At 37.8% G+C, this 26895-nt stretch overlaps 1 protein-coding gene across 3 annotated transcripts in view; it reads left to right on the forward strand.

Moving 5' to 3' along the window:
• The window catches only part of kif26aa (kinesin family member 26Aa), a 132385-nt gene that overhangs the window by 41562 nt on the left and 63928 nt on the right, over positions 1 to 26895 (forward strand). For 2 of the 3 annotated variants that reach the window (XM_088648541.1, XM_088648542.1), the window contains exon 3: positions 20298 to 20801. In XM_088648541.1, the coding sequence (XP_088504667.1) occupies positions 20298 to 20801 (504 nt within the window). Of the gene's footprint in view, positions 1 to 9138; positions 9405 to 20297; positions 20802 to 26895 lie in introns of those variants that run through there. The other variant, XM_088648543.1, reaches the window with a different exon arrangement.

Below are 26895 nucleotides of genomic sequence, written 5' to 3' on the forward strand. Positions count from 1 at the left end.
TTAAAAAATTTAAAAGTCAAAGCAAGCCTCCTGTGAGTTGTGTAGTCTTTGCTTTTTCTGCCTTCTTTTTCAACAAGACCCCAGAGGGTTCCAGCATGCATTCACAGCAGCAGAAAAGCCTGGCCTTGAAGCAAAAACAACACTCATCGTTTTGTCAAACAAAGTGCTGGAAGTGAAGACTTAAAAGCAGAACAGAAGTGTTTAAGAAAACCCATCTTCTAACAGGCAGCTATAATCTTGAGCAAACAATAGCTCCCCCTCCTCCCAATTCCCAAATGCAGATGAACTCTATTACAATCTCAGTTTAACTTTACTGTCCATTGGAAATGCTCTTCCTTATGCAGTTCTTACATTTTTTTCATCAGCATCACTCTTGAAAGAAGTGAAGGGGTAGCTTGTTGTACAGTGTAAGAGGGGAGGAGCAGATTGCTGTTTGTCTGGGTTTGGCAACGTGCAAAGAATGCCGAGATCTCACTAGAGCAGGAGGGATCTTGTTCAAAATCTTTGGTTAAGTGTTTTTTTTAAAGTAATTTACCCGCATTCCGTTGACAAGCATTCTACCTTTTTTTTCTGAGATTCTGTCTTAAGATGAGAAGAAAAAATGTTTTACTCCTGCTTCTTTCTTTTTTCTTGAGTCAGTTATTTTGTTATAAAATGACTTAGTAGGCTGGTGTCTAGAGATGTTGTGTTGTTCCTACCAAGGTACTAAATAATTTGACAATAAAATAGTTGAAGGTCCAAACCAAAACTGGGACCATTTCTTGTTGATCTCTTCAGCAGCTGGAACCATTTTTTGTTCTTAGATTTTGTCAGTGACTGTAAGAAAACTAATTTAATTTTGAGATTGAGGACACTGGATCACTGACCACACCCACAATCGCTAACTGAGTACTAGCAAATGAATTAAGTGGAATATTTAAGAATGTCCCAAAAATATCTTCAACCCCTGCTTCACCTCTTGGGGTGTGCTTTTCCATAGTGAGGTAATAATTATGCATTTATTTATTTATTTATTGTGGTTCTTTTTTGCCATACCTGCATCAGAGATAAAAGCACTAGTGCTTACGGCTTCCAGTATGCCTGGTTTATTTTTTCTAATAAATCCTACTAAATATCTGGAAAGATTCCAGTGGTTGTAAATGTATTCAGGTATTTTTAATTAGAAAGGAGTTTGAGTTGGTGTGCATGCATAAATTCGTAGTAATGTCTCTGGTGAGATGTGAAACCTGACAGAGGAAATGCTGCACAGCTCTTCAATTGTTGCAGAAGATTTGACTGCAGGCAACAGTGTTAGCCATAGTGAGATAATACAAAAACAGACAATATTCTCAACTTCTTTCCCTTACTGTGCTTCCTCAGAAGTAACTCTTGTCACAAAAGATATAGAAGTACTCCTGGTCCTTTTATTTCATTTTTAAACATTCAAATGATTTGTCTGTTCAGAGTTTTGCTGTGCACATACAGTATTTCCATTTCTTCAACAAAACTGTCAAAAAGTAATTTCTTTATCAGACAGTTTTCTGAAGAATGCAATCATGCTAACTCGCAATGGCAGTGAGCCTTATGCAAGCAATTATAATGAGCTCCCGTTACAAAGTGCCCCTATGTCTTTCCTATAGATTAAGATCCATCATCTCTTTTTGCTCTGTGAGAGGTACAATTTCCATGGTGTGTGCTTGTCTCAACGCTGTTCACCTTTCACTGCCTCGGGCTGAGAGATTACACTCTCTTTACAAAGTCACTCAGCATTTTGTATCATTCTTTTGGAGGAGCACAAAGCATATTAATCATTGTCATAATCAGGCTGTATAAACTGTACCCATAAACAGTTTGAGAATGTCACAACACACAGAAGCCATTATCTGTGTAGTACCTTGGGACAGCAGACAAAGAATACTAGATTCACCTCAATGGACAGCTGTTTCTGAAAGCAGAATGTATCTCTTTTGTGTCAATGAAATATTCTCCCCACTTCTTAAACACTGAGCAAGGAGCTGAAATAAACATTTTGTTAAAAGAATCGGTTGGTTCTTCTCAGTGAGGTTGCCTCCCTGTTTTGTTAATTGTGGGCTAGTTTCAGACAAATTTTTAGCAATAATATTTTCTCATATTCTTCACAAAGTTCAACTCCCAGGACATTTAATAAATGCATTAGGTGATATGAACACAAGACTGCCACAATCTGATGCTTCTGTGAACCGATGACAGTATGACTGATCAGAAATAAAGAAAGTGTGCTTGGGGGTGCTCGAGTTAATGCAAGGAGAGCTGGGGGTGTTGAATGGAGATGTCTAAACAAGCTGAAAAGGCCTCTTTGTGATTGTGAACAAGAAAGCAAAGGTAATTAACTGGCAAGCTGACAAACAGATTGATAGATAAATGGATGTACAGTACACACACAGTTGTGCAGACCAGAGAACATTTTTATGTGGTGGAATTTTCAAACACTGTTTTACAAACATATCAATGCAAAAAAACAAATGGTATGTTTCTTATAAGGAGACTCCTGTATTTTGGAGTATGGGACAGCTGAGAATTTAAATTTAATTGGAAGGTTGAATCCTTTGTTTGTTGAGGTTTTTATGTAACTTACAAAGGACCTATAAAACATATCAATAAATTTAAAACCTCTGTGTTAAGTAAAAATGAGTCAGTGGGCTGGAAAATGCAAAGATTCTGCATTCAAATTCCTGGCGCAGCTCTATTTAATTACATGAAATAAGTCTCTTTAAATGCATTCATTTAGGTAGTCCTTCATTATTTTCAGTGCATATGAGGGGATCACTCTTTGGGGGATAGTTCCATTACGATAGTATCAATCGAAGCAACAAGGTAATTGAATGACACTAATTTTGGTCTTCAGAACACGACAGTCACTCAGGTGTGCACTGATACAATTTGACTACTGTTAGCTTCTGCTGCTGCTTCAAGGCCAGAAATAATATTACAAACAGTTAGACATCATGCAGAGGTAGAAACATATCTGATTTCACTAAAAGTAGTATAATTTAACCTAACCAGCTTCCATGGGTTAATTGGATATGTCTGTGTCTTACTTTGTGATAACAAAGGGATTATACTTAATTGTTTCTGACTTCTGTTTTTAAATGTGCTGAAATATCTCAACCCCCCCTGTGATATTAAGTTCCACCAGCACTGAACACCTTTTTTCTTTGATGGCTGAATGAGAGCTGCAGTTTTTCACAATGAATAATGACCCTGTCACTGTAATGAAAGGAATTCCCTAGGTAGCAATATTGGAACTGTTTACCACCCCTCCAGATACAAACGTCACCTAGGAATCTAAACAGCAAGACATTGACGCTTATTTTGTCTTACTTCCAGTTATATTTTGGGTTTTTTTCCTCGTAAAACTAATTCAGAAATGTTGAAAATTGTAAGCATCAGCTGCATTTTTCTAGACAATGTGGCAAACAAAATGCACTTTATCCGAAGCAAATCTTTTCTTACTTATATTTTCTGGTGTTGTCCCTATTTCTATAAATCTATTTAATTGCATTGTCTTTGCCTTTTTGTTGGAAGATGTCTCTGACATTCACCACATAAAAGTTTTTTGAAAGGACTACGTTCTTTCATCTATAAGCTTTTGAGTTTTCAAGAAAGTTCCATATCGCAGTCTCATGAATCAGAATTGACATGGTGGTGTGAAAGATTGCTTCACAGCTCTTGGGTCCTGAATTTGATTCTGACCCAGGATAATTAGGAACTCAAAGTCACTAGGTTATAATAATTGTTATAAAATAGTTACATGTCTTGCTTTCATGGAAACGAAATTCTTTATGACAGTTTAAATGCTTACTTGCTCCAATATCTTGTTTTCTATAGAAATGGTCACTAGATTTGAAAGTCTTTCTTGTGACATTGTAGACCTTAAGTAGTTTTTAATACATTTTAATTTGGAGAAGCTACGTTCTTCACTGGTGACCGATATTGGCAAAGTTAAATATATCCTGAGAGCTACAAAAGTATTCGGAACTGTGTCTGGTAAATTATTGCTGCAAATATATTGCAATACTTCCAGGGGAGTCATACTAGATTTTAGAAAACAACTTAAGGTTTTTAGTTCCTCATACATCGATGTCCCATCAATATTACATTCCTTACTATTTTTATCAGTCAATTTCAACTTTAAATTTTTACATTGTTGCAGTAGTTCACGTTCATCGTAATTCTTCAAATTACGTATGTCAGAACACTGAAAAGGTCATGATATTCTGTCAGTATTGTAAACCTTTCTTTTAAAGATGATATTGTTGGATCCAATATTGGAAAAAAAGAAATTGATTTTGAAATTTAGTTTTGGATCATAGATGGGCTGATCGTGGGATTTGTAGTTGAAATTAGTCTTCTTCCTCCTTTTCGTAGTATTTTCTACGTTGGAGAAGTTGGTGTCAATGTCAAGAGTCTCTGCAATTTGTTTAGCATCAATAATATATTTTTCAGAAACATCAACGCTTCGTTTCTCATTCTACGAATGTGAATGGCACCCTCTTAGATGTGGTGTCCTTGTGCAGTGCACAACCTGAACAACCTTACGCGGCAGGCCAGGCAGTGATCCTTACCATGCATTACCTACCTTACCTGCGCAGTTTTCTGCTTGAAAGCACATCGGGGTAACACCCCTACTCTTTTCGAGAAATACCCAGGACCATGAACACAATGACCATGAAGAGTCAGGACCTCAATTTTAAGTCTATTCTGAATGATGGCACCATTTCTACAGTATAGTGTCCCCATCACTATACAGGGGCATTAGGACCCAGACAGACCACAGGGTGAGTGCTCCCCACTGTCCCACAAACAACTCTTCTAGCAGCAACCATAGCTTTCCCAAGAGAATTCCCATCCAGGACCTGGCCAGGCTCACACCTGCTTAGCTTTAGTTGGCTTTAGTTTAGCAGTTGTAAGTTGAAGGGTGATATATTAAGAGAATTTTCATTAAAATTTTCATTAAAACGTATGAAAAAAGTGTTAAATTCTATGAAAACTATAAACAAGTGGAGTCTGTTTTTATAATTGAAACAGTTCTTTGTTCCTGCAATTCAACAAAATCATTTGGTATTTAACTGTTTCATATAAGGGTGGAATATATCCCTCTCAAACTGAATGTCACAACCAGCTTTAAATTTTTGGCCATCACCAAGCTTGTGTCTTATACACACTTGAATTAATAGAGGAGTTAGAATACCTCACGGCATTGTCTCACTGTTCCTGCAAACGCTGCTTTAAATTTGTTAACTTTCACAGGATCAGAAATTCTGTTTGTAGCAGTCTGTGGTAGTGTAGCAGGTAAGGGTTTATTCCATGCTGAAAGGAAAATATCCAAAGAAGGCTCCAATGCTGAAACATTGTGTTTCTTTTCTTCTCTTTTCAGCATGGAATAAACCTTTACTTGTTCCTTTGTGTCCTTGTAGTAGTGCTAGTGTAGTACCTTCCATGAGTTAATAATAATAATTCCATTATTATAGTGATATTCATCTCAAAGTACTTTACATTTAGGAGGAGATCCAACTTATTCACCATTGAAATACAGACACGTGGCAGCCAGTGTGCTCCAGCAGCCTCACTAAGATGTGAGAAATTGCTTCACCAATTGAATTAAGGGGAAATTTAGAGAGGCCAGACTGTGCAAGCCTACAGTGGAATTTAGCCACAAAACCATGGTCTTTTGAAAATGCCATGGGATCTTTAGTGCTCAAAGCCATCAGGACCTTGGATTTAACATCTGGGCAGAAAATAAGGAGCTTCGTGGAGTAGTACAATGTCCCTGGTCTCCATACTGGGGAATGGGCCTTGGTGATTCTCGTCCAGAGGTAAAAGTGCCACCAACGCCACTTTCAGCATCAACTTGGTTTTGCTTGGAGATCTCTCATTTCAGAACTAACCAGGCCCAGTTTGGTCTAGTGAGTGAAATATGACAGGTTTCGGGATCTTAACCCCAAAAGGAAGTATAACATCTGCCAAAGAACTAAACTGGGTGACCTTGTTTTACAGGTTTACCTCTTTCTTAGAGAAGGCTTACGTCGTTGGTATTCTCCTATGTCCCTGTACTTAGTCTGCTTCAGTACTGGTACTGAGTCATAGGAATGATAATCTCCCAAACTCCAGTTTACTGCACCCATAGAACTGAGTCATTTTATTCCTGAACAAGAGAAGACTATAAGAGACCCTGAACCAAAACTTTAAATATAAATTTAATTCTCAATGGTATTGACAAAGTGAAATGGGTCGACTTCTTCAACATAAACAGTGAATCACTAATCAGAAGACACAGTATGTCAGAGTGCATTTATATGCATAGTATGTACCCATGGCTCTACCCAGCCATGTTATTAAAGCTGATACCCTGGCTTTCTTCAAGAAACAGTTGGACGAGATCCTGGGAAGAATTAGTTACTAACTACTAAATGGACCAAATGATCTTCTCTCATTTAGAACCATTCTCTAACCTCATTTAGATGTTAAAGATCCCAGAATGAATTTTAAAAATGTAGTCAGAACTAACCACAATAATTGTATCTTTCTGTGTGCAAAGAGTCAGCTTTATGTATAAGCCCATATATAAAAGCTTTACTTATTTACTTTAAAGCATCTACAGATTATTATTCCTGTTTTATACTTTAAAAAAAAATGTTGTTGTACTTGATTGGGTAAGACAGTGTGGAAAGCAGTACTCTTTTTCAATGTAAATGTCATAGCATTATTGTAAAACATATATAAAGCTACTGCAATAGAAACTGGCATAAACATGCAAAGATCTCGGTTAGTGTGCTTTATAGATGCTTTTCAAAGCTACACTTAAGTGCGTCAAAGTAATTAGAGCTGCATCTGAGCTACACATGGAAGATAAACTGGGTAATGTTAAGCAGCACACCAAAGAGGGACATTCATTTGCAGTGTTTGGGTTTTGTAGATAATGCTGACATTAATGGGTGTTTAGGTGACAAAGATGATAAGTGTTTTCTGCTGTTATTTTAACACTTGCATTGGCTTTCAAATAATTTCTGTGGAATGTTCATTCTGTTTTTTTTTAATTAATATACTTCATAAACTTGTAAAATAACATTTTTTTCCCTATGTTTAAAATAGGTTATATACAGAAAACACGTGTATCGGTGTCCCATTAATACAATATAGGACAAAGAAAACTAATGTCACTTTCTGAAGTAGTTATTCTCCTTGGGGTGGGCACTTTCTGGCTAATTCTCTTCACTGGTAAGCTGATATGTAGATCCTGGAACTATGAGCAATTTGCTAAGAAAGAAAGAGAAGAAAGACAGCAGTGGTTAAAATGTTTCAGAAGACACAGAAGTCCTCAAGACCTTTGAAAGCAGCTATAGCACTACGCACTAAGAGAGGCAGAATAATTGTGTCTATTGATTTAACAATTAGAAGAAGAAGGAAAATAAATCATGACTGTGAGTATTTACAGTGTCACTGTTGTGGTCATCAGAACTATGCCTACCCTGCCAGAGAGTCAAGCAGGAGCATGTTTATTGCAGCACAACGACCTGTGGGAGCCTTTCTTGCTAATTTAATTTTTTTAAGGATAAGGAGGAAATAAGTTTCTGTTTCAAAGATTGCACTCAAGGGAATTTCTAGCACAACAAGAGAAGTGATTTGTTTAGTGTTCTGACAGTTATGTTTCATTCGTGTTCTCTATCATATTATGAGTTTTTCAGTTTACATTAATCTTGGTTACAATCTACGCAAAGATGTTTTCATTTCACAGAGGTGGTCTAAAAGTTTTTTTTTTAGCCAAAACTTACTCAGCTAAGTTTTTTTTAATGTAGCTTGTAGATGAGTGTGTGTTTATGTGGCACCCAGGAGCACACTACATCTGGATTCATTCAGACAATTCTTTTGGATTTCACCTTGATTTTTCCTTTAATTCGTGCTCAAAACATGTTAAAGCTAATTACTATTTAGAAATTTCTAAGAACAAATTGTAAGACCTTTTAATTAAAGTATTTTCAGAAATTTACTTGCACAAAAACAAACAAAAAAATCAACTGGCATGGGTGGTTTGTTTTTTCCCTGAACTGATTACATCTAATGTATCCTTGATTACACAGTAATTTCATTTTTTCCTCATATACTGTACAATACATAGAGTTAACATTTATAGTTTGTTTCTGTCCCTCATAGCCATTTTTGCTAATTTTACTGTAGCGACCTGTGTTTTCTCCAGTTTTACCTCTACTTTTCTAAAACTAGAAGTTTTCACCCCTTTGGAGTGGTAAGTTACCTTTTCTGTTTCAAGAACCTAAGTTAATAGTTGTTTCAATTGAAACTAAAAACAGAAGAGCCTTAATTGTGTTTTTTAAATAGTACCCAACAAGATACAGAGACTGGGTCATCCTGAACTAAAATAGTCCCATATAATGACACGGAGACTGACTGACTTTTGAATAAAAAAAAACAAACATTCATGGACTGATTTGGAGAAATATTTTCTACTTGGCATGTTGACAAAGCGTGTGACGTTTTGGGAATGATGTAGAAAAAGACTGCGTTAAACAACATTTTGTAAAATCGAATTGGATCAATTTGGAGAAATGCTGTTAAATATAAATCAAAATATTTTAAATATTTCCCTTTAATTATTCAGTGAACGTTGTGTATACATATAAACATATAAAATAGATGTGTGGGACTCAACTCTTATAATACTGATTCAAAGGCTAAAACAGAACGAAATACACGTTTCCGACTGTAAATCTTGAGCCAGAATGAAAGATGGAATGTACTGTGTGCAATTTAAGTCTTAAGGGATAGATAGCGTAGAAAGAGCGCGTCAATAATTAAGTTAAACATCCATTAAATGTGACTCATCAATACTGCAAAATGGGTTTTAGACTACAGCATATATCTGCAGTAGTGCTCTTTCACAAACGGTACTTAGGCTGAATTGGCGCAGTATTTTCAATGCAGCAGTTCCGTATGTACCGACCTCTGTTCTACCTATCTATTCTTGTTGACAAAGGTGTTTTGAACGTAGGGATACTCAGAAAGTACCAAACAGAAGGCTAATCGTTTGACTGAGATCATTTATACAGTTGTGGGAAGTTAGAAACTGACATGATTTGACTTTGCAGTTTCGACCAATTGTCAATGTCAGTGGGTGAGGCCAAGTAATTAGTTTCATGGCTGGATCCTGGAAGGTCGCCTTTCGTCTGTTGTCTACGATGAGAGGCAAGGTTCATACCACCAAAGGATGAGGTTATGAACAGAAGCCGATGCTCCAGGCTGTTCTTAGGTTTCATTCTGTCGCCTGTGTCGCTTGTTTTATCCAGTTTTTAGCATAAAGCAATTGCGTTTCAATGGGATAGGGGTTCAACAACAGCTGCTACGTCTTTTAATCGTAGATCTCCAAAACACAGGTAAAGGTTTATTGTACTTCACACTGCTATGTTCTTAAGAAAATGTAAAAACTAGAAAAGAAATTAGGAGTCTGTGTTTGTAACGCTTAAGAAATATTCAAGATTGGATAGTTTCAAGGTTACTTCAAAATGATTAACTTTTTGTTAACTTTTCGTTATACTGTTATCTACAAAAAACTTCCTTATACTTATAAAAAAGACCACTATCTATGAATATCGTAGAGTTACTTAGTTTTACAGATATCCAGTAAGATATTTAAGGTTTCTAGTAACTTTTCAATAATTATTTATCTACATATTATAAAGTTAATAAATATTCAGAAATGCTGTGTGATTAGCTACGTGATTTAATTTTTTAATCGATATTTAGTATATTAGTGGTCTATAAACAAATAACAAATACATTAAAGTCGGCTCTGGAGATTAAAGGCTGTTATTTCGGGAACTAGTAATTACTGCGTGTGAAATAAGACGCAATGTATCTGATGTTCTGTGTTGTTCGTGTAAAACCCCAAAATAGGTTCTTGTATGTTTATACGATTTCAGCTATATTGGAACAGATATGCTGGAGTTCGGGCAGAATTCTACACTTATACGACAGTGACTATTAGCATAAAAAAAAAGACGCTGTAACAGTAAATGAAGGCCTATTATTCTAGTTTACAATGACAAAAAAAGAGTCTGTTAGAGATTAGTCTGCGTTCTGTAGCACGCTTTTTTGTGCTTCCGCTGCCAAATCCTGCAATTAACAAAGGCCTGACTGACATCCTAGTATGCAAGTGTTGCCACTATTCTGTAGCTAAATGAAACGAATAGGTATTTCCTTGCGAATTTAACGGTTCCCACAAAACAGTTACCTAGAATTCTAAACCTGTATTTAAATACTTGATAACTGTGCAATTCTTAATTGGCACTGGTAACTTACTGGTTTAGACTTTTAGGACAGAAAAAAAAGAGTAAAATAATGTACTTACAATGAAACTATCAACTGCGTATTAAACGTATTTCCATTATCTCGCAAAGACAGAACTTTGGCATATGACAATCGATCATTTTATTAAATTAATATACTGATGCAAAGTGGAAATGTGACTGTTAGATTTAATATCAATGGCTTACTGGGCAATACAAATAATTTATATTTTAAATAGTGAACGGTTAGGGTTTTTTCAGCTGAGCTGAATATTGCAAAAGGAGTTTTTCATTCATAAATACATTATTTTAATTAGCCCAAGAGGGTTGAAAGATCATGCCCCTCCTTGAGTAATAAAGATGGCCTGGTTGTTATTGTCAAGTTTGAAGGGGCACATTCTGTGAAAGAAGGTGGCAGGAGAATGAGACGTTCTAGTTCAGCTATCAGTAGACTACTTCAGAGAAACCAGGATGTTAATTGGCCCAAGAGTATCATATCCTTCTGATCCATCTCAATACCTTGTACAACTATTTTCAGACTGAATTGGCTACAACACAAGCAATTATATAGATTTATATAGAATATATAAAGCTGTATAATTTCTATATAGAATGAACAGTGATTGTGCTGCTCATAAGACATTCAGAAGTAACAGGTTGAAAGTTCTGAGAAGAAATTTTTGCATGTAGCAGGGAACATCTGAGGTGGTGACAGAGGGAGTGTTTTTTTTTAACTATGAATTTCATTTTGCGTTTGAAAGACCAGATGGAGGACAACATGTGTGGACATGTCATGTTTACTGTTGCATTGTTCAGCCAACCAGGGACAAGGGGTGGGAGTGATCTGAGGAAAGACTCAATTAAATTGAAGTTAAGACTTTGAACGTCCTTGAGTGGACCACTTTCTTATTCTTAAGCCACTCCAGTGTAGCTCTGGCCTTGTGGTTTCAATCATTGTCCTGCTATAATGTGAGTGTTTTCCCAAGGTTTCAGTCTTTAACAGACTGAAACATGTTTTACTGTATTATTTGCATTTAGACCAAATAGTTCCAATTTAGTCTTGTTTAGACATCTTCTATTCCTTTAGGATTGAGTAGACTGTGCTTACAGGGATATTGAGAGGCTTTAATATTTGTTTTATCCTTCTCCTAATCTGTGGTTTTCAATTACTTTTTCCCTAACTTATTTGAAGCACCTTGGCCTTCATTTAAAATTTAGTCTTTTCTTGAAATGAACCTTACAGAGATGGAGAAAAACAGAGGTGTTTTAATTCTGAAATCATGAGACCCACTATTATTGCACACAGATAAGAGGCCACTCAACTAATGCACTTAAAGTAATTTAGGTTTTCCACAGCAAAGGATTTGAATGCTTATTCAAGCATGAATTTTCAATTTTTCTTTCACCTCTTTTGCTTTAAATGTGTGAAGTAGGTGGTAAGCTTGAATGTAAGCAACAGAATGTAAAAACTGCACACATCTGACTACTTTTGGAGCAAACTTCAGATTGAAAATGATTTCACACCAATGTGTCTTATGAATGAGAAATGAATGCGTCATGTTTTTGATAGCTTTCTCTTTGTATTTATAAAATACAACATAAATTAGAATGAATGAGCTTGGGTGAGGTCTTCTGTCATTGGGAAACCTGTTTTTTCCTATGTGGCCCACTAGCTCCGTTGTATTGTGCATTAAATTGTTTTACTCTGTTATTCTACATAAGCTTATTTGAATGTCTTGGGGGGAAAAAAGCATGACATTTCACCATTTACAATTCTGTGTATATTGTTTTAATGCCGCATCTAACACTGACATTGTTGTTAATTTAATAAGCTTAATAGCGGTCATTTACTCTGGTAGAAATATACATATATGTAAAACATAGTAGTTCAGGTGGGTAGCTGCGTCAGCAAAATACATATGTAAAACATATGTATTTTGGACACGCTTGTGGGATAGAACTTTTAACTTCTTGTGTCGCAGTGTCACATGGCTATAAAGCACCAATAAAGAAACTTTAGAAATGAGCAGTTCATCGTTAGAACCCAGACAGGACAAACCATACAGCCAGATCCTTTCAGTCTGCAGTCAGGCTTCAGTCCTGTTGTAAATTCAAGTGTGCTCAGCAGGCACCATTCCAGCAAGTAATAAAAGAGAAGGGTATGTAGTACAAGCGTCAGATTCACAGTGTTCTTTGTGATCTGTTGTAGTGAATTTAGCAACCCTTATAGGACAACAGAAAAAATACAAAGAATCATTGTCAAACCAATGTCTTGACATCCTAGAACAAAACAGAACACTGATAAAATGTTTTACTTTCCTTAAAATTTATATGAACAAAGCACAGGAAGAAGTGATATTTTTGCTGTCTATCCTGCTGGTTGAAAGACCAAAAACACATTAGGAACTGTAAATTCTTAAAAGAGGTTGTTGTAAAGGCTTAAACATGCATTGTGGGTTCTCTTTGCTGTATACCTGCTATAGTAAATCATAACTTCAGAAAAGAAGAAAACCTTTCTTATCTGCTGAATAGAAAACATTGTGTAATAAAACAAGATCCAGAAAAGATCTTGCCCTGTACCGGGGAGAGATGAATCTCTGTAGTTAATAAGAGGAAAATATCTCATATCCACTAGTTTTATTTTTTTATATCTTTCCTGCTGATTTTCTAAGTCATTAAACTTTCAATCCAAAAACATCTGCAAGGAATAGGGAATTAAATCATGATGTTCTTCAATAACCTAAGCATATGATTAAAAAAATAAAATATGAACTGTCCAAGATACCGATGGCATTCTTAGCTGAGATAATTCTGTCTTTCCTGAATACATTTGTCATTTAGTTTGTTGTTCCCCAGTTCGCAGACTAGCACTAGTCCTTGGAGCCATGCTCACTGGTCCCTGCCATATCCTGAAGTGACATTACTGATTGAATTGCAGTCTTCCCACAGACCACTTTTTGCCCTAAGAGGTCCACAGAGAAGGAGATTAAGGAGCTTGTTTCTGGTATAAAGAAGTTGAGAAACACTGCTTTTAAGCATAACATTTTAAAGGGTGTAAAGTGGCAACAAAACTAAACTGCTAACATTTATTGTTTATACTGTATATATTTTTATTTTTGCATTTCATATTTATACTTTTATTTAATTTTTTTCTTTTGTTGCCTATGCAGGCTGTTGGAGGAGAATACTGAACCTAGACTTATGAGTCTTTTACAAATCAGAAGTTTATGTGGATGTTTTGATTCCATTTGCAACTAAGAGTGAGCAAAAGAGCATTTATAATCCATTATTTTTTTTGTGAGTATAAAGACAGGGTATAGGGTAGCTGCTTTGCTACCCTACAACATGTGACAATGTAAGCATAGGAACTTCAGATCTGAGGTGTAAACAATTTATTTTGGTCTTACTTGAATATTGCAGTATAAAATCAGTACAATCGAACATATATATATATAATCAGTACAATAGGACTTATGGGGGGATAAGCAAGTATAATTGGGTGAAGCTGACTTTGACCACATGCATAAATGTATTATTTTGATGACTTAGCATAAGACTTGGACTTAGACACCCTTTCATAATCAAGCTTGGTGTTTGGTAGAGTTTTCTGAAATGTAATTGTTGTGAACAGAGTATTGTAAAAAGGTTGCCTTCTCACACAGGGAGTATAAGGTTCAAGCACAGCAGGCCTTTCCTGTCAGGTTACGTTCCCCTGGTCTCTCTGTGAGCTCTAATTACAGTTGGAATGGTTACCAGGCTTCTCAGATCTACAGGGACCTAGGCCTCCTGGGGTTTACAGCCCACACATCCAACCCCCTTCTGTAAATGTGGCGATGGAATTCTTAACCAGCTCCCCTAGCTTTCATTGCTTGGTAGGGGAGTGATTGCTATGGGGGTGGGCAGATTACCTAAGGATGTTGCCATTTCCATGGGAAGGTAATCTCTTTTAATAGCCTGCAGTGAGAGGTTTTCTAGCACTTTGAGTCTTTTAGCAGCTGCACGCATTTCTTTAGCTCAAGCTTTTTTGCTAGTCGTTGAGAAGTTTTTGCATACCTGTGGGAAGGACTCATGCAGGGAAGTATAATGTAGCAGAAAGGTCAACTCAATACAACCTGTAAGCAATTTTAGTTCTTTTGGATCACGCTAAAGGAAAGACACTTACACGAATGCCAACAACCTGATGATCAAGAGGAGCGCTAAAGGTCAGAACAAACAAATAGAAGCCTTTCCTCTGGTTGATCATGCCTGCAGGGGAAACAGGATTTGTCAAAACCTAGGCTACATTTGCTTCATAATGACCACTGAGTAGTGTTGTCCATACTCCATGAATTGAACAGTATAACATAATCTATATTATGGGTAACCTTAAAACACATTGGATTAAAGTTATCACCGTTTTGTGAAATGCATATTTCATAATATCTGTGTATTTTTGTACACAGATATTATTAGAAGATTTAAGGGTCTTTAAAGTACAGAAAAAAATAGACATTTACTCTTAAAATGTCCTTTCTGTTCTCGCCATCCATATGTTTGCATATTGCCCTTTTCACCTCATACACCACGGAAATGACCTCTAATCAAGGTCAGATTACTTTCTGACAATAGTTTATAGCTGATAGCTAAAGGAACAGAAAATTATTTCGCTGTGCATTTCCATCTTAATGGTCATGGTTAAAAAGTATTCAGTGGGAACTTGCATTTTAAAATGCTCTCTATTCTTATTGTAAATGAGTTACAGTGCAGATCTAGGTTTGATGTGGGGGGTTTGTTTACATATCCACATGTTAAAATGCACTTCCTATGGGGATACTTCTTTATCTCCAATTTCTCTACAGCTCCTTTTTTCTGAAGATACCGAGGTAAAACAGCTGATATGTGCTTTGGGAACCATTCTATTTGTATTTGGAAGTTCAGAGGAAGTATTTTTTTTTAAAAAGTACATTTTGAATGTAGTTTCATTTGAGCTTTCTATTGACAGGCCAAAAGATTTTAAAAAATAAATAAGAGCCAGTCACTTTGTGCTCTCAGATTACATTTAGTCATCATTTGTATGTGATGCAAAAACAAAAGTTATAGAACAATAGCACATCTGTGGCTATTGAGAAGCCACATTTTATGCCATCCTTGTTCCATGAGTATCTATAACAAGGCTATAGAATCTTCTTTAATTTGCCTCCAGAGTTTAATAAAAATCAGCGCTGACAGGCAGTAAAGCATTGTAATGTCCCAGAGGCTCAGGGCTGTGGTTCTTACCCTGGTTTGCACAGCTCACACTGTGAGCAATGGATGCATATAAGAGGTTAGAGGGAAGAAATGAGGCCTTTGATGGGCACTGATTCACAGCAAGGGGGGGTCAGTAACCTTGCACTTGTTTGATAAGAGCTGTGAGATCTTTAACAATTGACATAGCAGAAGGCAACCTAGCTTTAAAAATCAGTAAAAAAGGAAGACACCTCAAAATTCATGGTAAACTGTAGCAGGCCTCACATTATTGTTTGCTGGAAGATGCTTGCTGATTCAGCATCAGTTTGTCCAGAATTATGGAAGCAGGCTTCTTTAGCAGTACTTTTACAATTCAACTATAAAAAAACAAATGATGAAACAGAAAGCTTGAAACAGCCATTGGACATTTACTGCCTTCTTAACCCCTAAAGGCCAAGGGAACTCCAATTTTAAATGAGGTGGGGGGGAGTGTAACATGAAGTGTATCCCAGGTTTATCAGTCTGCCAAAGTTGGCAAATGATCAGTATTTCAGATCATTGGACCTGGATAGTAACATGGATAATACATGTGCTTTTGGTAGTGCTGTGGAGGTCTTATTCCACTTCATAATGGATCTTTTCTTTAACATTGCAGACAAAAGCTCTGAATGAAAAAGGAACTTTAACACCCAATGCCGATTAGGTGAATACTTGCTCTGACCTCCAGCTAACTCTGAGAAGCATAAACTTCAAAGACAGTTTTACAAGGGAATCTTGAGTCTGTAACCTCTGTAATTGAAAAGAACAGCAGCAAGAGAGCTGTGCTTTTTTATTAGCTTCCCTAAATCAATGCTTAACAATGTATAGTATAAGGTGTTGAGCGAAACTTATTTCTTACCCAAAGTAATGTCTACGTGAGGTGAGAGGTGGGATTTAATTCTTAGTCTTATGTCTCCGAGGATCCAAATGTTTGGTGGTTTTATTTTACTTCAACCATAATCATAATCATGCAATTTTATTTGAAGTTTTATCATTATTATTCTTTTTTTCTAACTGCTGTCTATATGGTTAAAAAGAAGCAGATCATTTCATCTTATCTGAAGAGTAGCAGGCATAACTTAACACAAAGTATTTTGGTAAAATGTTTTGTTTTTCTTTTGTAATTATTGGAGTACAGGAATAATGAAGGAAGGGTTTGATACTGTGATAAAGCGCACACGGTCTTTTCTTTGCTTCTAATGCCGTAAAGCTCATATTCCACATGTTGAAAAGAAAGGAAGAGCCCTGGAACAGATCTAAATAGAGGCTTAGTAGTCATATGAATGACTTCTGTCTGGCTTTAGTAACCCAATGGCTGAGATATTTTGGAATTTGATTAGAAGACAGAACATATGCTCAAAAAGAAATACATATGTATATTTCTAAGCTGTTTGTGTTTTGGAAGTTTGTTCACTTGACTCATTGTGACACTATATTAAGGCTTTTTATCTTTTATGTCCCAAATTCGGCAGCCAGAATCCTGACCAGGTCTAGTGCAAGTGATTACATTACTCCTATTCTGGAGTCCATGCACTGGCTTCCTGTCAAGTTTTGTGTCGACTTCAAAATCCTCATGTTCACCTATAAGGCTCTGCATGGCTTGTCACCTCAGTACCTTTCTGAGCTATTATTGCCCTACTCCCCATCTCGCAACCTTCGCTCCTCTAATTCTGGTCTCCCAACTGTCCCCTAACTGTCATCACTCTATGGGTGATAAGGCCTTCTCCTGTTATGCCCCTAAGCTCTGGAACTCTCTCACCAAGGATATCGGAGAAGCACCACACAAAACTCTTTCAAATCCAGACTCAAAACCACCCTTTTTGGACATGACTTAACTGGTTCCATTCTTTACCCCTTTGCTCCTATTGTATTTAGTACCACCATCTACTGTCTCCTCTGTGTATTCTGCGTGTATTTTTTGTTTATTTTTAATTGTTGCTGTTGTCATTCTGTTAAGCGCTTTGAGAAGCCACCTTTAAAGGCTTTATATTAAAATAAAGTTTATTATTATTATTTTCAAGAAGCTTCATTCATTAAGACTGTTGATAGCTTTACTGACAATCTTTCCTGGAACATTTTTTTTATTTCAGGAAATGACACACAAGACCATTAGGCTGGCCTTTTGGTATAATTTGAGGAATGTATCTGCATTAAATCTGCATTAAGCTCTCTGCATAGCCCTGAGTGTATGTAGGGGTTTGTGGAGGGGATGTGAGTGATTGACTTATACGTGGAGTGAAGATTTACACTTTTTGTAATTAATTACTTGTGAACAATGAAAGGAAGGGATGTGGTATTAAACATATGGCTCTGGGAAGCTCCTAACACAGCCTCGATGTGAAAGCTTCTGGACTTTCTCTCACATACTACTACTGGCAGTGATTTTTCTGTTTTCCTTGCAAAGGTTAAATATGGTCACTTGCAAAACTAGATCATGCCGTCCCTCCAAATCAGAGGGATGCCACTGTGACAACTTTAAAAGTTAAATGGTGGAGATATACTTCACAAAGTTAACCTGTATGGAAAACATTACTGAAAATATGCCAGTATCTCAGAGCCATCATGAAGTTTGCAACAAAGCACCTGCATTGTTATGATCAGATGAGACCAAACTGCTAGACTTAAGCCCAAAATAAGTTTAACAGCTTAAAACTGGAGTAAAAATTCACATTCCAGCAGGAGATACACTGGAGTGGCTTAAGAATAAGAAAATGATTGTCCTTGGGTGGCTATGTCATAGTCACTATTTGAATCTTATTGAGAATCTGTGGAAAGAATTTAAAACTATGAGCAATCCCCAAGCAACCTGAGAGAGCTTGAGCAATCAGCTATGAAGAATGGGCAAACATTACCCCAAGCTGGTGTGCAAAGGTAGACATTTACCAAAACATACTTTAAAAAAAAATGCCTGTAATTGCTGCCAAAGGTGTTTCCACTTAATATTGTGTTCACAAATTGTTTTGCTGACATTTTCTCAACATCTAACCCTTAAAGGCTACAGTCTGAACATTTAAGTGTTGAATAAATTATTAAGATCAAGACAAGGTGTAAGCATTATCTTGTAATTTAGCAAAATGGGGCACAACAGGAAGAGTCTATATACTTTTGCAAAGCACTGTATATGTCCTGTGGCGCAGTTATTGCCAAGAGGTATAAAAAGTACTTTTTTAAACGAAAAAGGATAAATGAAAGACTAATTAAAAGCAAAAAAAAATGTCTTTTATCAGTAGGAGGATGAAGACATTTTTGGTGGTTAGCAAATCTCACTCATTTATGTATTGTAGAAAACAGACCAAAATATATTTTTGTTTCTATTATCTTTTATAGCCTCCATCAGGGAAGGGAGGAGGATAATTGTTGGCTAACTGTTTTAACTGCCCCATGTTTTTTGATGGTTTCACCTACCATGTGGCTGGCCTGACTTAATAACTTTTTATCTAGAGGCCTTTAGTGAGACTGGTCTCTAACCCTCATAATGTGATTTATTCCATTCTCTGGAGAGAATGCCTCTTCTGTTCTATCATTTAAGACTTTGTACGAGAGCTGGCTGAGGTTGTTTAGTGTGTGGGGGTCTAAAAACGAATGGCAAACTGAGATTGCTGTTTGCCTTTAGTGTCTAGTAGTTGCAGTTCATTCCAGTTGATTACTGCTCTGGCTCTGAAGAGCAGAGGCATCATAAACATTTATGTATTAGGGCCCTATCGAGCTCTCCTGAATGCTTCTAGGCTTGACTTTTTATGCTTCTTAAGAGATTTCAATGAAATCGTGTCGCGTGCCGGGTGCTTTTGAGGAGCAGCAGGGGCCACTCGCTCTGGCCTCATCCTCTCTCCTGGGCATTGAGAGAGACAGACAGGCGAGACTGTTTGAAGTGTGGCTAATTATAAGTGTGAGGGGATGTGTAGTTATCAGGTGCACCACAAGCCTCTGCCTTTCATAGCGGATGATTATTTTCACGCTGGGCTTTTTATCATATGTAAATACTTATCATTTATGAATAAGAGATGATTCAGTGGATCTGTCCTCCCCCCGGATTGAAAGTGCCAGTCAGTCAGTTGGTAGGGTGGCTAGAGATCTAATGAGGGTGCAAACAGCAGCATCCCTTTGCGACATGTCAACTGGCCCTACTTCAGAGCACTGCTGGAGGCCATCAGGGCCAGTGATGTGTGAAGCACTAATGCAGGTTCACCTGTTGCAAAGGATTTGACTATAACACAACTAAAGCTAAAACCCAACCGTGTAGTCATGAAGAGGATAAGATGAAATTTCCTTAGGAATCATTACATTTAATCTGGCTTGTCAGACTTAATTTCTGTACCTCTACCCCCAGCTATCTGTGTTCTAGCTTCAGTTGTTTTTATTTTTCCTAAATTAGCCCTTTACTATACTTAGGTAACTGCTGTGCAATTGGCACAAACACTTACAATTTGATTGTCTCTAGCTATGGCTGAAAGGATTCTATCTCAGTCTAAATAACTTGTGCCCTATAGGTCAGCACGCAGTTATGCTGGGATGAAGAGAGAAAACCTTTTTGGATATTCACAAGGGCAGAAGGCTTGAGAATATGCTGAATGACCCTGTTACTCAAAGGACAGAAAAGAAAATCTCTAGATCTGGTAGAATATTGAAACAAGATAGCAGGAAAGCTGCTTATGTTAACCCTTGTGTTGCTGTATTGTTAATTTTCCACATTAATGAGTACATGTAGCCTCATTGTGACACTGCAAACTCTCTTTTCAGGATCCAGGCTTTGCTGCTTTCCTTTTTGACAAGCTCCAAGTGCCTGAGTATTCACAGAGAGGCTGGAATGAGGATGAAAGTCGCTGTGACATCTGTGCAGCACACCTCAACCAGCTGAGACACGAAGCTCTCCAGATGGTCCAAGCTCTTGCCCAGGTGGGCACAAAAGACATGCCGGACCTCCCACCTTGCAGCGCCTTTTCCAGCATCCCCCAAAGAGCTGGACCCCAGAGCTTGGTCACTCTCTCCTCTACAAAGGACTGGACCATGCAGCCGGGCAAGCAACCTGGAAAGTCTCATTCTGTCCTTCCCACTGCAGACAGAAGGAAAGGTTTGGGCTGGCCACAGGGGGTGAGCAACATCCCCAAGTCCAGTGTCCAGGTGACTGTAGGGACAGGAGCCCTGACCAGCACGCTGAGTTCTGTCACCATCCAAGCACAACAGTACCTAGAGGGCATGTGGAGCATTTCCAGAGTCAACAACTTCCTTCCTCAGGCATATCTGGTAGGTCTTCAAATCCTTTTCCATAGCTAGGCACTTTTTAGTCAGATGTGAATCATAAATCATAGTTGACTAAATCTTACAACACTTGGTCTAGGAACATCAGTTTTAGGCAATCCCGTTTTATTTGTTTTGCCATTGCCTTTCACAACCTGTTCATAACTCATCCTTTTATCTGTTGTATCAATGTTGAGACAGAGGCTTTTCATTTGAAGATTTGTTTTTTTTGTCTTAAAATGATTAACTGGGGAGAATAGGTATATAGGTATATAGATCCTGTGAAGAGAAACAGCAATGAAATCAAAAGATTAGAAATTTCTCAGGAGCGCTAACACATAAAGTCCCTGTCCATTTGGAGTCTTTGTTAATTGAACTCAGCTGGTGATATGAAACCTTAAACCCTTGCTGTAACTGGGTTTCACACAACTACTTTACTAATCTTATGACATCCTTTTCAGTTTGCAAAAGATTGCTTTCTTATGGCTATTGGCTGCTAAGGAGATGCCTAGCCTTTTCTCCCTTTATATAATAAACACTCATTTTGACTTAATTTCTATTTGGTTTCTTTATGAGATAAGTTATGACAGTGCTGTAGGGTGTCGTGATCATATCCCTCCTCATTCTCAGTTCAAGGCCCGGGCCCATCAAAGATGACAGGACAAATAATGCATTAAAATCCACGTCTAACCATCTTGTTGAATAAATGACTTGTCGTGCACCAATGAACACGGAGGTGTGACTGAACCTCCAGAATCACATTGCTGAAGTTCATGTAACTGGTGTTAGGTTTGATTAAGCTGAAATATGGAGAAAGCAGGAAGACGATGGATATAAGTGCGTTTCCTTAACCCAAGGACTTTACCAGTTCTGGCCTCCCCTTTCTGTCATTGACCAATATAAATGATGATAGAAACATGTCTAGTGTACGAGGGTTGTACAATCAAGTGTGTGACGGTAAGGTTAGCACATGACGAGATGTATGGGAGATTTTCTGAGCCTGGAAAATTTTTAATGATGAAAGTTTCACAACAGTTTCAATCCTCTCTGCCTGTCTTCCTACAAGACATGATTAAATATATTCTATCCACAGATGTTATTTGAGTCCTGATGCATCATGTTTCCAGACAAACTATAATCTCTAGTCTTCCCTGAAACAGGAAAAATATATCATATTAGCAGACAATATCTTGCTAGCAGTCACAGGGGCTTTGGAATTTCTAATGTGCAATGAGGTACTTGTATACAAAACGAGCACTGGCTTTTTCAGTAAATTTAGAGATGCAGCTGTTAAATGCCTTTGGATATATTCCTGCTGACAGTCCATAATAAAAGGGCCATAGCTGAAAATCTATGTCCTTTAAATTCATTTGGCTGAGTTTTCCTTCCATTCCGTCTGTGTATCGATTTTGTATCAGTACTCCGGCTGTAATGGACATATAATGAGGGGGTGCCGGCGCATAAATCAATGACAAGATTATTGGATATGTAAATGGAAGCGCAAGTCAAAGCTGAGGTAATTTTCCAGAGTGAGCAGTAATCATTGATTAGAAGGGGAGATTACTAATACTGGTAATGTGGGGTGGGGACCATTTCTGCATGATCAGTAAATGGTTTGAAATAACTGTCTGTTTTTAAGGAAACACTGCATTAAAGCATTAGTGAATAAAATATTTACCCCTCTCAATCAAGCTTTTGGTGGCTGGTGGGGGAGGGGTTAGGGTGAAGAAGAAGTTAAATTTATTTTTTGTTTTCCCATATGATCCTCATTTTAAATTGGGGAAAACTCATGCATTATTAAAGGATGGGTATTGCCTTACAGATTAGGCCAAGGCGTTCTGGTTTATGCCTCAGTCAAGACTTAAAGAGCATGACAAAGCCATAAAATGAGATTGGCTCTGTGCTGGTTTGGAGGTACTTTTGCTTGTGCAAGGAGCACCTGATCAAACCTCGGTGTGGTTTGGCGCAAGCCTGCTAGATTCCTCAGAGGGTGCCAACTGTATACCCAGCAATCAGCTACCACCCCTGCTTTTTTTCAGGCTATTAAATGGAACAGGCTTCTCTGTCACTATAGCAGTGAAATGTGATTTTCTTTTGAAATGGCATAATGCTGTGCACAGCCTTTTTTAGTTTCCAGATTCTTTGTTCCTAGTCAAAAGTCTTGTGGCAGACCAAGGTGCTTTCTTTAAACAATGTAATAAAAAAAACACAAATCAGGTATGTAGACTCTAAATAGTTTTTATATGTTATTTTATTTTGAAGGTAAAAGGAGAAAGAGGTGGGCCTTCAGGATTAAAAAATTCTGAAATAAATATAATAAAAAAGGAATATAAAAACTGCACTGCTTTCCCACTTCTTGTGAGTGTTCACTCTGAATCGTCAATTCATTTCTTTGTATAACTTGATGACCATATTGTCATATGCTGAAGGTTACAGTCTACTTCCCAAAGGTTATTACCACATAACCTAAAGTAGACCAAAGAAAAACACAGCACACCACAGCATGTTGCAAATGATTATGGAATGATAGGCCAAGGATGGAAAGGCACTGAACTTCTGGTGACCCCTATGGTAGGATGTTCACTCAGTGACAGGACTGTTGATGGAATAGTGCAACTAGGATACAGATCCTTGTCAAATCAAAATCTTCAACCTTGATGGCACAACTGAAACAAATCTGCAGGTACTCTGGCTCAGAAATAAACCTATCTGCATCTCAGGTATTGTCCTCCTGCCTCATAGAGTGTCTGGCACAGAGGATAACATACACTGGATAATTCTCTTATTTTATATGGTGTTCATTTTAATTTGACATAGAGTGGCTCTGTAACTGACAGCTCTCGCCCTCTATCTCTGTAGCGTATTTGTTGATGGACTGATGGAGCTGTGGTTTCCATTACCACCTCTTCAGAGAGTAATGACCTGACAAATATCAGGCTAAACACTGAGCAAAAAATGAAGCTCTGAATAACCATCAGACAACAGCACATAGTAAACATCTTCTGCTGAAAGAATTGAAAGATTTTGAAAGTGAGTAAGGAACAAATATCAGTGACAGTTATAATTTAACCAGATAATATTTTAACAGTGTACAAACAGTGAAAACCAAGCCGATTTTCTAAAAGAGCAAGACTGCTAGCTTTTTAGCCAAGAGATTTCCAGTGATGAAAGTCACATTGGATTGTACATGCAGAAAGAAAAGTCTATCCACATTCAAAGATGCATTTGTCCTCCGAGATGAGTAGACTCCTTCAGGATATTTAATAAAGGTTCCTCTGAAACTTTTTTGTGTAAGTTTTAAATACTTTTCTTTTATTTAAAGATGTTTCAGAGATGTAACAAACCTGAAATGCTGGGGGGGAGTGGGTTTATTATTAAATGCCTGCCAGTTTAATTCATGAAACAAACTTGATTACTTCAGGGAAAGTGAAACACTGCAATTAGACAAAGAGAGAGTGAGCTCTGGTTACAAGCAATGCTTTGGAGAGAAGTCTAAGATAGGAGGCCTGAGGCATCATTATTGTACAGAAATTAATGGAGCAACTTGAAATTTGTTGGGAGAACCCAAAGCCCTGGAAAATTTCTGTGGTTTTGGTTTGAAGAAAGGAGAAAAAGCCAACAGATGGAACTGGAGGCTCACCTGAAGTGAAAAGAGCCCTTGACATCCATCTGGGAGATTTAAGGCTGCACACATTCTGCTTCATGGATTCTTTTTTCTAAATCTCACAGAGCATTTGGTTTCTGACAGTGGAGGGCAATCTTAAACTGGGAGCTACAGTCGGTGTTATGGAAATAAAACTGCACTGCTGTAGTTTAACTCTTATGCTTTCTCCTGTTAGAATTTTTCATTGTTGAAATTACTTTGAAACAGATTGCAGAAATTTACCCAGACAATTTAAAATGATTATCAAGATAATATAATTTTGAAACAGATCCTAACATCTAAATGTGAAAACATTAAAGACCTATACAGTGTTGTACAAATATATTTAAATCCTAGCATATTTTTTACATTTCATCACTTTAAAACTTACATCATCATGACTCTTTGTAGCAATTATTATGTACACAACCTACTTCACACATTCAAAGTAAAAAGCAAAAAGATTTCAGAATTAAAAATACCTGTTTATGTGATGATAATTTCTCAGGTAGTGAATTTCAAACAAAGGTTCAACCACGAAGACCCAGACACTTTAAGAATAAGTCTGGGAATAAGGGATATTGTTGTATGAAAGCACATATCGTGCAAAAAAGGAGATTAAAACATGAACACTAACATCTCCTTGAGCACTGTAAATTCTGTCATTAAGAAGTGGAAGTCACCCAGATCAGGCTATCCTTCAAAACTGAACATCCAGACAAGGAGGTTACTGGTCACGGTTGGCAATATGACTTTAAAACAGTTCAGTAGCCTAAATGGTAAAGAATGTCCATGAATCAGCAATGTCCCCATCATGCCACAAAGATGGCTTGTGTGGAACTGGTGAAAAGTCTCAAATCCCACATGGGGTTTCCAATAAAGCACCTACTGTATTTGATGCTGCATAGGTATGGCAAGTTTTTGTGGTGAGAACGTTTTGGGCTAATTAGACCTTTTTGGGCTAAATACAGAGGTTTACGTCTGATTCAAACCCATTGCAGCATATCACTTAATCCGCACCATCCATACTGTCAAGCTTGGTAGTGGCAGCATTATGTTCTGTATCGTTTTAGCGGGGGTTAGGACTTATGTCAAGACTTATGAGAAAGTGGCTGTAAAATCTTAGAGAAAAACCTAAAACTGGGACAAACATTCACCTTTTAGCAGGGCAATGGCCCAGTGCAAATGGCCAAAGCTAAACTTAAGTGGTTTAAGAATAAGAAATTGAACATCTTTGAGGGAGGTAGGTTAGGTCCCTTTTTCAGGCCATAAAAGCCCACAGCCTTTTTTCTCAACCATCCGACACTAGAGGTAGAGGTGATGGGGTCAGCATCACACTCCGGCCGGCCTATTACCCCTGGAAGGATTGCTTATTTGGAAAGCAGACTGATGGACCTGGGAGCTTTCTGGAAGGAATTAGAGCAAGATACATCGCTTGCCCCTACCTGGGATTGAACCCAGAACCTTCCGGTCAGGAGCTAGACACCCTTACCGTCTGAGCTACCACAGCTCTGAACAGCCTTGAGTGTCCCTGTCAAATCTCTGACATGAATCTGTTAAAAGATATGAAATTCTCTTTCCATTAGAGAACCCCAAGCAACATTGAGAGATATTGAGCAAATCTACAAGGAAGAAAGGGCAGAATTGCACCAAGCAAGTGTATAAGCCAGCAGCCATATCACCCTGCAACTCACAACTGGCAACCCACTGAAGCTAAGCAGGTGTGAGCCTGGTCAGTACCTGGATGGGAAACCTCCTGGGAAAAACTAAGGTTGCTGCTGGAAGAGGTGTAAGTGGAGCCAGCAGGGGGCGCTCACCCTGCGGTCCGTGTGGGTCCTAATGCCCCAGTATAGTGACGGGGACACTATACTGTAAACAGGCGCCGTCCTTCGGATGAGACGTAAAACCGAGGTCCTGACTCTCTGTGGTCATTAAAAATCCCAGGGCGTTTCTCGAAAAGAGTAGGGGTGTAACCCCGGCGTCCTGGCCAAATTTCCCATTGGTCCTTACCAATCTTGGCCTCCTAATAATATGAATATATCCCCATCTATGAATGAATCCCCATCACATTACTTTGCTCTCCTCCCCACGGATAGCTGATGTGTGGTGAGCGTTCTGGCGCACTATGGCTGCCGTCGCGTCATCCGGGGGCTGCACATTGGTGGTGGTGGAGGGGAGTCCCCATTACCTGTAAAGCGCTTTGAGTGGAGTGTCCAGAAAAGCGCTATATAAGTGTAAGCAATTATTATTATTATTATTATTATTATTATAAAGCTGGTAAAATTGCTGTGAAACAATGCTTCCACCAAGTATTGGGTTCATGTATCTGAACACTTATGCAATCAAAGTAGTTATTTTGTTCTCTTCAGTTTTTTCTGGTGTTTACAGGATCAAGCTCACTCTTGTGTCAGTCTTGACATCCAGGTTTTGAATAAAATATTGCATTTTAACATTGGA

This window comes from Lepisosteus platostomus, chromosome 10 (assembly GCF_059453375.1).
Source record: "Lepisosteus platostomus isolate fLepPlt1 chromosome 10, fLepPlt1.hap1, whole genome shotgun sequence".
Lineage (NCBI taxonomy): Eukaryota > Metazoa > Chordata > Actinopteri > Semionotiformes > Lepisosteidae > Lepisosteus > Lepisosteus platostomus.